The following is a 15,003-nucleotide window of genomic DNA, read 5'->3' as shown; positions in this document are numbered from 1 at the left end:
AAGTCTTCCAGCTTTTCATCAACTCACAAACCCCCTGTAGTTCATTCAGGATCTCCAGTTTGGAAAACCTTGGCATAATGTTTAATACACCTCAAGATGTTGATAAAAATAATGGAATATATGTTAGGTCAAAAGTAATCTAAAAGTAATCAAAAATAAGCCTTCTGGAATTTAGGTACTGATGTTTGCCTACAAGACAACTGACGCTGCAGCAATATACCTAAACTCGCTAGTTCAAAATGATGCGCTCTCCAGAAGCTTGCTTTCTGCAAGTGAATGACGCCTTGTGGTGCCATCCCAAAGAGGCACAAAATCACTCTCATGGACCTTTTCCTGGACTGTGCCCAGCTGGTGGAATGACCTGCCTATCTCAATCCGAGCAGCTGAGTCCTTAGCCATTTCCAAAAAACATCTAGACACATCTTTTTCGCCAGCACCTGACGAGCTAATACTAGCACTTACCTATTCTATTCTGTTCTATTCTATTCTATTCCATTCTATTTAGAAAAACCCTAGCTGTGTGCACGGTGCTAGACTAACTGAAACTTGTCACAGCACTTGTATACTCTCATTGGTGTGATTGCTTCTATTGTTCTCCTCATTTGTAAGTTGCTTTGGATAAAAGTGTCTGCTAAATGATTAAAAGTGTTATATCTCAACAGCTTTTTCACCTAGGGCTGCACAATGTTGTGGCATCTTGGAAATCTCATGGTTTTTACTGTGAGTGACGACACACTGACTGCACACACTGCAGCCACACAACTGTGTTCAAACCCCTTATAAAAGTTTTGCATAATAGGTCCCCTTTAAGTATTATTATGCACTTCTATCACAAATGGCAAGTTATGTGCCACAGTTAATTAGGGTTAGGAGTTTAGTATGCTTTCCTACTACTCGTCAACCACTTTTGCTTTCATTATAGACCTAAGTCAGAGTAGATGTCATATTTCATTTGACATGAATGAAAATAAGGTTGTGATGGATTGAATCCTTTGTTTTTTAGAGTTTTTGCACTGGAACTTTGTGGAGGGATCAGTGTTTCATCAGCAAGTGACGCATCTGTTTTTACTGAGGGTATTTGTATCCTGCTAAGGTTATTTCAGTCAACTGAAATACGGTGTCTGATTCCACTGATTTCTTTCATCTATATTTATATGAAAGCTCTGTCTCTCTCATTTCAGATCATCACATTCTTCAACAACGAGGTCTACACTAACGACAACCATGCCAGTCGCCTCTCCTTTGCTGGCGACTACCTGAACGGAGACGCCTCTCTCCTGATCAGCGATCTGCAGTTGACCGACTCTGGAGAATACCATTGTAAGGTCAAGACCGGCGGCAAATACCACTGGAGCCAAGTCAACCTCATTGTGCTGGGTAAGGCTCATCTTCCTGGAATCAGCGCCCAATCGTTTCCTCCATCAACCAGCCTCGCTGTGATTTGATTTGATCATTCAGATTACAAAATTTGGCCATTATTGACATAATCTAGAAATATGATTGGTGGCATTTGCTGACCAGACACTCTCGGTCACTTTGGACGGTAAATGGAGAGGATGTTAATTTGAAATGGTGGGATGAGGGCACATTGATTGAGCTCTATCTCTTAAAAACAGAAGAGACAGAATTAGGAGCGTATGTGATTTCTCTTCTTCTAGCAAAACAGTTTACTGTCATCCCAAATGAGGTTCAGATGAGCTTCTTATGATTTGATATTTTGCTATGTCTGGTTTCCATTATTAGACCGCAGGGTTTCCAAGCCGTCATTCAAGCGCAGTATCTCTGACACCACAGCTCTCAGCCAAGAGAAGAACTGGAAAGAAGCATGTTTCTTTTTATTTAGCCTCATCTCTATCATATGCTTTTGGTGCATAGTTCCTATTTTCAAGGACTCGCAGCTTATGCCAAGCAGTTTGAAGTTGTATATCACGTCTTAATTTTATTTCCTAAGTCATTTTATTAACAGATTAGTACGCTAGCCACAGAGGGACAGGATATTGGCGAAAAGTTGAAAGAAAGAGAAAGAGAGAGAGAAATGGGAGGATGGATTGATGTAAATCCGGCCTCCACCCCAGAGTTTCTCTCATTTATTAACATATCACAGAAGATTAGCTCAATACTGCCTTCCCATAATCCCCCTTCTCCACTCCCTGTCTCTCTCGCTACTCTTCTTCTTTCCTCTCCGTCACTCTATAAACACATTACCGAGAGAGCTAGTATTCACATTATTGTGTTATTTTCAGCCTGTATTTTGCCAGTTTATCGAAATTTGCAGTTGAAAACAGACAGAAAATGATCACGGTAGGGTTGAACTAGTTGTTCTCAAGTTCTTACTTGAATTAGACACACCAGAGGCTTAGTAACTAGAGTCGGGGTACTTGGACTTGGACTAAAATTATGAACGCACTCAGGTGAACTTGACACTGAAAAATTTGTAAGAGTACATGAAACATGCATGAAAAATAAGTATCAACATACAATTAAGATAACAAGACATTAATAAACTTCTCACACTCAAACTCAATTGGTTAATGATTTGGACTGGGACTCAACAATGTGTACTTGGGCCCAAAACTAGTAAATGGTTGCACCATTGGTTCTTAAGGCAGAATGTAGCTTGTAGGTTGTAAGTAATGCGTAGTCGCACAATATGACATTTACCTTCAGTGATCAAACAGCAGCCTTGAAATTCATTCAGTTGTGAGTGAATTTCAGTTTATCCACATAACTAATAGTAAAACTAAGTTCCCATTGAAATATGATACTTAATAAGGAAATAGTTTTATATGTATGTCTGTAAGGAGCAATACATAATATGGTGCAACCAGCCCCAGTAAATTACGCAAGTCTCACAGGCATTAATCATTAGGCTGTGGGTCCAAGACTCTGGAGATTTTTAATAAATTGCCTGCAACAATCTTCCCTCTAAGCTCTGCTTGTTCCTTGAGATTTCCTGAATCAGAGCTAAATGAATGGGCATCGTTTCAATTGGAGTCCATCCGCATGTCCATTGATTTTCAATATGGAGCTGAAGCTGTGAAAAATCTTGTTTGCTGATTATTTTATGAGATAAGGACCTCATCCTACAAGAGTAAAGTTATTTCAGGTGCCAAACGGATTTGCAAAAATAATGACATACAGTCCACAGAAGCCATGCATTATTATTTTATTGTCTTCTTGTGAATAACAAAACAAGGCAACATCCTGATCATCCTGATCATGCAGTGTTATTTTAGTATCACTGTGATACTGTTTTTATTAAATTTATTCATTTTTAAATTAGTTTTCATTTTTGTATTTTCTGTTTTTAATTTTAGTCAAAGTAAATTTGTTGTGTTTTTATAATTTTTAATAATTATTATAAAAAATATTTTTAAATATGTCTGCATAGTTTTTATTAATAGTTATTTCTGTTTATAGTTATTTTAGTACATGAATTTAAACTAAATGAAAATGTTGCCTTGGCAACTAACTGAAATAATATAAGTTAATGGTTTATATATATATATATATATATATATATATATATATATATATATATATATATATATATATATATATATATATATATATATATATATATATATAACGGTTAGTTCCATTCCTCGATTCTGATTGGTCAGCAGATGTGTTTTATTCACGATACAGCACGGCTATGACCGCTTCACCCAACCATTCTGTGTATCACTGAGCAACACCCTTAGCAACATAAAAATATAGGCCTATTAATTCTTATTTGAAGAAAACAATAAGAGCTAACAGGCTAAAATGTTTCAATGAAATTTTGATTTACTAGGCGGTATGACATTAGATGAGTGGTTTGATGAACAATTTGGAAATACTTCTGAAAAAATTAACCACCATGCTCCAGTGGTCAAACATAAAATTGATGTTTTTATTTGAGCTCCATTAAATGACGCACATAGGAGCATTCTGTTGCGGTTAGAGACTACTTTTTACAGCGGAAGGCAGTTTCCGCTTCGCGTCGTGCCTAACAACGCCCTTCAGCCGTGATTTATTCACGATACAGCACGGCCACGAGTACCTTATTGCTTACTTATATATGTATATATATTTTTTGTTTGTTTGTTTGTTTCAGTTAATGTGTATTTTATTTAAAGTAACACAATTTTTATGGTTTTAATTTTTGTTTTAATTTTAGTTAACTAGTAGTCTTAATCCTGATACTGATCTGATCTGAGACCACTTTTTGCAGTTTTCTAATTTAATACAAAATTAATGATTGCAAATTATATTATCAGCATAACAATTTGAGTCAGAACAATAAAAAATAAATAAAAAATAAAACGCTTTTGGACTTTTATACTGCATTTTTGTGTTTTTAGTAATGGTGTAATGTAAAATGTGATAAATTGCATAGTAAAATAATATATATTTGAATTTTTAAAATAACTTCACAAAATAACTGCACTATATACACTGCAGTATATGGAGTGTTTCTGTTCAGGTGGCTAAATCATCTGCCCATTTATACATAGATTTTGCTCTGCTAGATGGAGGATATATTGACTATGAAACCTCCATATTTTTAATCATTGCATATCCCATCCATGCAGATAAAATAATGTTTTGGCTGTGGACCCAAGACGAACAAATATACACAGAATTGGTGCCTGTGTCCTTCTGGTGTGTTTGTGTGTTTATAGAGAGGGTCAGTAAGAGCAAAAGGGGCCACAGAGGTCTACAGGCTGTCTCTTAACTGCCATTCAGCCTCCAGACAAATCCCTCTGGACAGGCCTGTCTAACTGACCCCAGAACAGTTTAGTGCAGTGCTGCGGTAAGCAGGATGCCAGTGGGACTGGTCTGAGGTCACTTGGTAACTGTTGTGAGGCAGTGAGATCTTTGATTTGGCTTCTGTGTCGATTCTGATGTGCTGCGTAAGGTCAGAGGGGAGTTCAAAGCAGTCAGCACGCAGGACAACAAATCCTGACCCCTGCCTCCCCAAATGTCACAATTCAGACTGATTGCCTCTTTGATATTGATTTCCCTCCAAAAAAATGCCAGTGTGCTGTTTGCAAGTCTTAGTTTCATCAGAAATTTTGAAATACTGCTTCAACGTGTCAAACTATATATTGTTTGACACTATATACACAAACAGCATACTAGCAAAAAAAAAAAACTCTTAATATTAAATAAATTTAAATACAACCTGTACTTAAATGGTAGTTCGTTCGCAACCACAAGGGTTGATCCTTGAAGTTTCACTGTTATGCTCATGAAAGCGGCATTTAAGATTCCATAGTAAGCTGCTTTGGATATCAATATTAAATGAATAATTAATAAACTTAACATGAACATTTTCTCGTTCACAGTGAAGCCATCTAAACCCCGCTGCTGGATGGAGGGCCGGCTTCTGGAGGGCAGTGATGTGAAACTGAGCTGTAAGTCTTCAGACGGATCTGACCCTATTCACTACAAATGGGAGAGAGTTCTGGATAAGGGCAAGAGCGTGGGAAAACTGCCTCCCCTCGCACTCATCGGTGAGTCAAACACCCCAAAGCCTGGCAAACGAGACTAGAGCATATCATAACTTATTCTGGTCTGTACAGTCCCTTGCTGCTGACTGTCTCAATCTCGAAAGATCTGATGCCACAAACTTCACACACTTTAGCAAGTGCATCGAGTAGTTTTTGCACAGAAGTGCTGATTGTTGCAGATTAAACCTGTGCGCTCTGAATCGCAGACGTTGCATGGCAAACAGACAATGGGATTAGAAGAGATCTCAACAGCTCTATTGATATTAGCCCCTATGCATTAGGGCTGTGCGGTATTATATCGGTAAATGCAGTACGATCGAAAGCACAAGCATAATCTACTCACTCACACATGCCTTCAAACATATTTTAGATTCAGTTCTGTTCAAAGGTTCTGTTAAAAAAAATAATAATAATTCTAATAAAATTAATAAAAATATTGAAAACAGTAATATTGTGAAATAATATTACAAATTTCAAATGTTTTCTATTTGAATATATCTTAAATGTTTTCTGAAAAATGAAATTTATTCCAGTGACGCAAAGCTGCATTTTCAGCATCATTACTCCAGTCTTCAGTCTCACAAGATCCTTCAGAAATCATTCTAATATCATGATTTGCTGTTCAACAAATATTTCTTATTATTATAAATGTAAAAAATGGTTGTGATATTCAGTATTTTGTGGAAACACAATATTTTTATTATATAAAAGTATTATATATTATATTGTTACATTATATTATATTTTATTGTATTATATTTCCTGAGCATGTAGTAAATAATTGTCATCAATACTGTTTTAGTATGATCGAGATAATTAATTTTTGAATATTGTTTTATTATTATTTTAATGTTAGTTGTATTTTTTGTAAATTTAGTTTTTAGTCATTTTGCTGTGTTTTTAAGGTTTTTGTTGTTGTTGTTTCCAGTTTAAGTTTTATTTATTGCATCAAGTTAAAATGAATTAAATTTTCTTTTAATTCAGTTAAAGGATTTATTTCAGTTCAGGATTCTTTGATGAATAGAAAGTCTTTTACAGTCACTTTTGATCAATTGAATGCATCCTTGCTGAATAAAAGTATTAATTTCTTGCTTTTTTCAACCGTTTTTCTCCAGCTAAACTATGTTATAAAATAAGCTTTTACTGTGATAAACTATGAAATTAGAATTACAAATTTCAGTACCAGTATCAGTCTAGAATGCATCATATGGACCTTGGGTAGGCTAAACAATGACTAAACAATGTCTCAACTATATAATAAAATACAGCAAAAGAAGATGTTTAACAGCCTTTGGCAGTTATTCCATTAGAATTCAATCTCATTGGGTTCTGCTTGGGAAAACAAAACAACAAAAATGCAAGAGCTACACAAATTCGAGTGTAATATGGCTTTGCAGATGGGACAGAATAATGCACTGATTCAGAATGATTTCTCCTGCTGACACCAGATCATCAGAGCCACATATTGTTTTACAATGTATTTAGCCGTATGCAGTCAGTGCTGCAGACCCTCACCCAAACTCAGCAATTAACAAGCCTCATCAATGACCACCTGCTCACACTAATCAGCTTCCTTTGGCCGATAAACACTCCACCGCCCCATAATTCACCAGAGAGGAATGATGGGATAGGGAGGCAGGGATGAAAGAGGAGGCGTTAGATCCTGGATGAGTAAATGATCCCGGCGTCTCGACCCCACTCCAGCTGACAAATGCTCCTCGGCTGAAGACGCATGAGGTTCTCAGTTCTCAGGACATGAACGTTTTCTCACCGGCTACAAGAAAACATTTACTGTTCATCTCATCCGCTGGAGTTCAGCAGAACCATGAATCACCTTGACACACACAAACATTAATTAATTCACTGCACTGGGCTCGCTCTCACTTCACTCCCTGATTAAAACACTCTGTTTGATTGAAGCCTGTAAAGTAGTGTGGTAAAGGAAGTAGTAAAGACGGGTAACACTGCTAACGCTGTTTTGTAGCTTCATGACTGGAGAGTTACTAATATCATAATCCTGCTTCATCAGCATTGTGTCCTTGAGCAATGGACATTCACTTGAAAACTAACAAAGAAGAAAAAACCTTCAAAACACACCTATATCTAATTCTTCTTAGTGGACTGGTGGTGATTTTAATCCTTTAAAGTCGTGATGTAATGGAAGCAGCATCACATTGTTTCTTCTGTATTGTGACATGAGTGAAGCGGTTCAGTGCATCTGTTATTGATGGATGGAGGCAGATCTGAAAATTGTTATTTCATGCTGACTTTATTTATTTATTTTGGCTTAATGGTTATATTGTATGGAAGCCCGTTTCCGCCACTGAATAAAAAAAGAAAAAAAAGAAATAAAATTGTGTTATCTCACAATTCTGACTTTTTTTTCACAGAATTACGAGATATAAACTCACAATTCTGACTATTTTTCTCAGAATTGCGTGATATAAACTCGCAATTGCTAAAGTCCAGTTTTGAGGGGGGAAAAAAGACTGATATGTTCTCAGAATTGCGAGATATAAACTCGCAATTGCTAAAGTCCAGTTTTGCGGGGGAAAAAAAGACTGATATGTTCTCAGAATTGCGAGATATAAAGTCAGAATTGCGAGATATAAACTCACAATTGCGAGAAAAAAAAGTCAGAATTGCGAGTTTATCTCACGCAATTCTGAGAAAAAAAGGCAGAATTGTGAGTTTATATCTCGCAATTCTGACTTTTTTTTTCTCCGAATTGTGAGATATAAACTCGCAATTGCGAGTTAAAGTCCAGTTTTGAGGGGGGAAAAAAGACTGATATGTTCTCAGAATTGCGAGTTTATATCTCGCAGTTCTGACTTTATTTCTAAGAATTGCGAGTTTATATCACACAATTTTGACTTTATTTCTCAGAATTGCGAGTTTATATCTCAGAACTATGACTTTTTAACTCGCAATTGTGAGTTTATCACGCAATTATGAGAAAAAAGTCACAATTGTGAGATAAAAAGTCACAATAACCTTTATTTTTTATTCAGTGGCGGAAACGGGCTTCCATAATATTGTGCCAAAATAAATATTGCCATGAAAAGACTTAATTAAATGCATAATAATATCGAATTTAATACAAGACGTCAGTGTGGACTACATAAAAAATGTAGCTATTGATTTTACTTTATTTATAAAGTTTGTTAAATTTGGTATGCTTGTTAAAATAAGTCTTTTTTACTGAATAGTGTCTACATAGAAAATAAAAAATATTATATTATATTACATTGTATTATACACAAAGGTTCACACTTCTTAGAAATGACGTTGTTTGTTAATGTGGTAAATAATTGCCATCAGTTTTATCTTAGTATGGGGCAGGGGCAAACAGAGTCCAATTGGAAGGCAAAGGGTTAATCCAAGATAAAGCAGAATATCAGGAACCAGACAACAAGGCAACACGAAAAGACTAGACTTAAACTAAAACTGGAATCGGAAACTAGGAACGGCTCCATAAAGCAGCTAACACTCAGAGAGTGATAAACGCAGAACAATACAGGAGACTAAACACCAAAACAAACACGGAAAGGCTTGGAAAATAGCTAACACTAGGAGAGTGCTAAACGCTAGACAATACTCTGCAACTAGATCAGGATCTGAGAGTTTTTTATGTAGTGTGTGTAATAGCTCTTAGGTGAGCGTGTGACTGGTGACAGCTGTGTGATCGGTGCATTCAGCTGTGTATGTGCAATCAGTGTAATCAGCTGCATGTGTGTCATCAGTGCAATGGATGATGGGAAATGCAGTCCAGTGTGATGTGGTGTGAGAGTCAATATGATGGAATGGTGACCTCTTGTGGCAGTCGGACAAAAGACCACGAACCAGATCCGGGACATTTTTATTTTTACATTTATTTTATTTAAGTTAAAGTTTATTTTATTTCAAGTAACATACATTTTAGTTGTAGTTAACTAACCCTGATTGTCATCAACCTGTCTTATGTGTGGCTGAAGAAATAAAGAATTACAATTGCCAAAACTTCCACCTAATTACCTAAAAGAATATAGTTGTGTTTCAGCTAATATATTTACAGCTATATAAATTGCTTTCTATTTTCAGATCTGAAGAACCCAGAGATCGTGACCTTGAGGAACTTGACGCAGGACAGCTCTGGGGTCTACAAGTGCACCGCCAGCAACGATGTAGGAGAGGAGAACTGTATCATCGAGGTCACAATGCAATGTGAGTTCTGCTCCGAGGTCAGCCTGTGCCCCGGGCCGCAGACGGCTGTAATTAGAGTGGATGTTATGATACTCTGATCTCAGATCAGTCGGTGCTTTTAGCTTGGAGCTACAGCCTCAGTGTGATGGATGGAGGCTGTTTCCACACAGAGAGCTGGCTTTTATTATGGGGATCAGTGGTATGACACCAGTGTTTTGTCACACGCAGCTTAAATGTTGGGCAGTTTCATTTTATTTGTGTTAATTTATTTAAAATGTACCTTTAAAAATTATTTTAAAAAGCTAATTGTGACTTTTTATCTCAGAATAATTGTAACCTCCTTTTTTTTCTTTTTTTTTTTTTGCAAATGTGAGTTTACATCTCACCATTCTGACATTATTTTCCTCAGAATTCTGCGTTTATTATTTTTTCCACAAAATAAGAAAAAATAAAAGGTCACACTGTATATTAGGTGGCCTTAACTACTATGTACTTACATAAAAAAAAATAAGTACAATGTACTTATTGTGTTCATATTGTATTTCAAAACACTTTTGCTGCTATTAAGGTGGGATATGGGTAAGGTTAGGGACAGGTTATGTGGTATGGGTAGGTTTAAGGATGGGTTAAGGTGTAAGGGACGGGTCAACAGTGTAATTATAAATGTAATTACAGAAATGAATTACAGATTTAATTACATAAAGGTATTATTAACAATATAAGTACAATGTAAGAACATGTATGTACACAATAAGTGCATTGTACCAAATGATTAATTTAAATATAAGTACATAGTAGTTAAGGCCACCTAATATAAAGTGGGACCAAATAAAAAAGGTAATATAAAAGTTCAATTTTTACTTTTCTTCTCATAATTGTGAGTTTATATCTTGCATTCTGATTATATATCTCTCAATTTTGAGTTTATATCATGCAATTATGTTTTTCCCCCACCAAAAATAAATAAATATAATAATAATAAAGGTAATTGGAATTTTTTATTTTACAAATTCAGGGGGGGAAAAAAATTCTCCCTCATAATTGCAAGTTTATGTCTCACAACTTGAAACCTTTTGTTTTTTAGTCATTTTGTTGTGTTTTTGAACTTTTTATTTCCGTTTTAGCAAGTACACCATTAAACTAAATGAGAATTACTTATTTTAAGTAAAGGAAGTTTTTATTATGGTTTTAGTAGTTAATTGCAAAGAATTGCAAATTTATATATCGCAGTTCTTTTTTTGTGCAACAAAATAAAATAGGTAATTGCAGCTGTTCATCTCACAATTCAGACTTTTTTTCTTTCTGCCGTTTTAATATCTCTCGGTGAGATATAATCTCAGAATTGAGAGGGGGGGGGGGGGGGGTCAGAATTGTGAGATTAAAACATTGCAATTAACTTTTATTTTTTTTCATCCCATGGCAGAAACAAGCTTCCATTTAAAAACTTTTTTCATGTTCACTTTGCCTCCTTTCCTCTCTCTCTGTCTCTCTCTCACACACACACACAAACACACACACTTTCATTGAGCACTGGGATCTACAGAAAGCCAGAGTGTGGCTATTTGTCATCAGTCTTGCTCAAACAGCCATCCTTCAGTGTTGTAATGGTTTTGGAAGAGGCAGAAGAATGTAATGCTCACCAGAGGAAAAGATTGAGAGAGTTATATAAACACTTGACAACTGTCCTGCACTTAGGCCTTTTGCTAGTCTTTCTCAACACAGGAAATGAAAAGAATTTATGTGGAAGAGGCATTTTGCGGTTGTGGCTGGCAAAGTTTAATTTGGATCTGCCTAATTCAGTTTCACTTGCAAGATATCTCATGAGAACACTAATAAAGTGTAACTAACATATGGGCTCCCCTGCTAATATAACATTTAAACGGTGAACAAATCAAAATCTCTTTGTCAAACAAAAATAAATGGCTCTTAAAGATAGACTCAGTAAATTTCATTTATGTAGTGCTGACCGATATGACAGTGAACTTATACTGACAAGCAGCAGCATGAATTTAGAAGCTAAAGTTTTCAGATACTGTAGAAACAATACTGTTCCATTAGCAGTTGGGCATGATTAATTTATAAAAGCTGCAGTCCGTAACTTTTTTTCAACCTGATCTCACAGAATTCCGTGTAATGTTCACGGACTTAATTAACCCCCGAATCTGTGGTGGCATCACGGAATCGCCGAAAATTCCGTGATGGGTTCACAGAAGGCATCAGCCGTGGTCCATGCTCGGATTCACTGGTTCAACACCAGCGCTGCATCGGACCACGTAAAAAGAGTGACTCCGATGCAGTTATACTTTCACTGGAGTACCTGACCCCACCCCTACCCTAAACCTACCCAGTTCTGAACAATAATGATGACGATAAATTATCGCGTCGGCATATTGAAAGTGTTGAACCAGTGGATCCGTGCGTGGTTCACGGCTGATGCCTGTCACTGACTTACATTGGTATCACTTCTGTGAGCCCATCATGGAATTTTTTCTGTGAGCCCATCACGGAATTTTCGGCGATTCCGTGATGCCACCACAGATTAATAAAGGTTAATAAAGTCCGTGAACATTACACGGAATTCTGTGAGATCATGTTGCTTTTTTTGGTTAAAAATGATCCGAAATCTACATTTGAGCAAGTACATAGCCAGCCAGTGTTCAAAACTATCGCCTTACTTTAGCTCAATTCACAACGGTTAGCTCATAATAATGTTTTCTAATTTGAGTTGTACGGGTAGGTTTTCGCTGGAAATTCGAACATGGCACTGCGTCATTACGTGATGTCTGTAAACATAAAGAAGTTGTCCCGGCTACTAGGCTAACGCATGTGAGGATCCTGCAGCTGGAGAATCATTTATAGCCTTTTCTCACAGCAGCTAGAATAATTCAATGTATAATTTTGAAGGCGGATTGTAATCCAGAAAGGATTATGTGTTTATGAAACACATGTGAATGAAATTAAATTCTATTTCAGTTTTAAATGTGCTTCTGATTACAGATAGCCTGGGATTACACAGGATTTGTATTTTAAAGAAAACCAGTTCGAAGGGAGCATAGTTTGCTTTTTGGGTTAAAAGAATTTCTTAATATGAAATTTGAATGGTATGTCAATTAGAGATTAGACTGTACAGAAATTGAAATCTACACGCTAATACACTATACTCATAGTCACGCAATGCTGATGTTGTTAACATTAATAATTTGAGAATAAAGTATAACAATAATAATAACTTGCACGTTTTGATGTGATATGAGCTAACTGATCTTTAGATTAAATCACCATTGGTAGCGCAATTTATTGTAATGATTTTTTCCTCAGTTGGTCAGCACAAATGAGGCAGACTTGTTACTTACTTGTTCAGATGACAATCTGGTGAAAATTCTTATTTGGGTCATATATTTCAAGACTAGATTGAAAGGCTAGAATCTGCCAGCACACAACCCACGCAAGGAAGATAATTCCTCAAACAGCTGCAATTGCAGGTTTTCAAACAGAGATGGCGACAAAGAGGCAAAACTTACGGACTGCAGCTTTAATCAAGCAAAATAACCAATGAGGTAACCTGCTCTATGTGAAAAAAAAGGTAACACTTTGTAATAAAGTCCCATAAATTGCATTAACTAACAATTATAAACAATAAGCAGTTAATTGTTACACTATTTAGTGTAAATAGTTACACTATTTATTAAGCTTTGTTAATAATAGCAAATCTTTAATAAAAATGCTGTTATTAGACTTATAATATGACTGGGGTTTTCATCTCATATGAGAGGAAATTATTTTTAAGTTTTTATTGAGATTAAAAATCATTTGATGCACCTTGTAAGTGCTAACAACTGATTTTGAGTAATATTTGTTAGTACAGCATTGCATGTCAAACAAATGTTATTTGTGACCCTGGAGCACAAAACCAATTATAAGTAGCACGTGTATAATTGTAGCAATAGCCAACAATACATTGCATGGGTCAAAATTATAGATTTTTCTATTTTTTGCCAAAAATCATTGGGATGCTAAGGAAAGATCATGTTCCATAAAGATATTTTGTAAATTTCCTACCGTAAATATATCAAAACTTAATTTTTGATTAGAAATATGCATGGCTAAGATCTTCATTTGGAGAACTTTAAAGACAATTTCTCAATATTTTGATTGTTTTGCACCCTCAGATTATAGATATTCAAATAGTTGTATCTCTGCCAAATCTCTGTCCTATCCCAACAAACCATACATCAATGGAAAGCTTATTCATTCAGCTTTCAGATGATGTATAAATCTTAATTTAAAAAAAATGACCCTTATGACTGGTTTTGTTGTCCTAGGTCACATTTTTTCTTACTTCAGATACATATTTTGAGAGTCAAGTTGGTGTACAAATGATTCATATCCATGTGCATTGATGTAAAACAAACAATTACATTTGAATAAAATGAAACATGGCTTGTAGACATTCAGTTATAGTTGAAATTATTATTATTTTCTTTTTTATAATAAAATGATTGCTTATAAAAGCTCATTTATTGTTGTAACAAATCATTTTACCATTAATATCTTAATAGCTATATAGATTTTGTTTAATAACAGTCAAATTTTTCTCTGCTTTGTACTACACCAAGAATGCCCCTTTACCAGGATAAAATTATTTTTGCACATTTATGTATGTGTACATTTTTAAACACGTTTGTATATGTAAAAAAAAAAAAAAAGAAAGAAATTAAGACTTTTTATCTCACAATTCTGACTTCTTTTCTCAGAATTGAGTGATATAAACCCTAAACTGCAAGTTATAAAGTCTAAATTGTATGATATAACTCCCAGTTGTGACTTTTTTTTTTTTTTTTTTTTTTCTGTAACTTAAGTTTATATACTGCAATTCTGGCTTTATTTCCTGTAGCTGTGGATTTATATCTTTAAAAAAAAATAATAATAATAAAATATTGGGAGAGGAAAGTCACAATTATCTTTTTATCTTTTTTTCTTTCTTTCTTTTAAAATTAAATTCAGAAACAAGCTTGGATATAATACAAAATATTAGCATCTTCACTTGTATTAGGCTTTTGCACCCTACTGTTAATAACTATAATTATTTCATTTTGTATTTTACTTGACATCATATGAAGACGTGGTGTGCTGTAATGAGGCGTGACAGATTGTGCTGCTGTGTGCAGATGTGCGGGGCATGGGTGTGGTGGCTGGAGCCGTGGTTGGCGTTTCATTCGGTGTTCTGCTCCTCATTCTCATCATCTGGCTGGTCTTCCGCAAAAAGGAGAAGAAGAAATATGAGGAGGAGGAGACGCCTAATGAGATCAGGTGAGATCTCAGT

The 15,003-nt window shown here is 35.4% G+C and overlaps 1 protein-coding gene across 1 annotated transcript in view; it reads left to right on the top strand.

Moving 5' to 3' along the window:
* Nucleotides 1–15,003, top strand: part of clmpb (CXADR like membrane protein b) — a 97,417-nt gene that overhangs the window by 75,061 nt on the left and 7,353 nt on the right. The window contains exons 3-6 of the mRNA XM_058750640.1: nucleotides 1,182–1,377; nucleotides 5,334–5,501; nucleotides 9,579–9,701; nucleotides 14,849–14,990. Coding sequence (XP_058606623.1) covers nucleotides 1,182–1,377; nucleotides 5,334–5,501; nucleotides 9,579–9,701; nucleotides 14,849–14,990 — 629 coding nt within the window. The remainder of the gene's footprint in view (nucleotides 1–1,181; nucleotides 1,378–5,333; nucleotides 5,502–9,578; nucleotides 9,702–14,848; nucleotides 14,991–15,003) is intronic.

The sequence above is a fragment of the Onychostoma macrolepis genome, chromosome 18 (genome assembly GCF_012432095.1).
Source record: "Onychostoma macrolepis isolate SWU-2019 chromosome 18, ASM1243209v1, whole genome shotgun sequence".
Classification (NCBI taxonomy): Eukaryota; Metazoa; Chordata; class Actinopteri; order Cypriniformes; family Cyprinidae; genus Onychostoma; species Onychostoma macrolepis.
The sequence above is the reverse complement of the archived record's forward strand: the minus strand, read 5'-3'. Positions and strand labels throughout refer to the sequence as shown.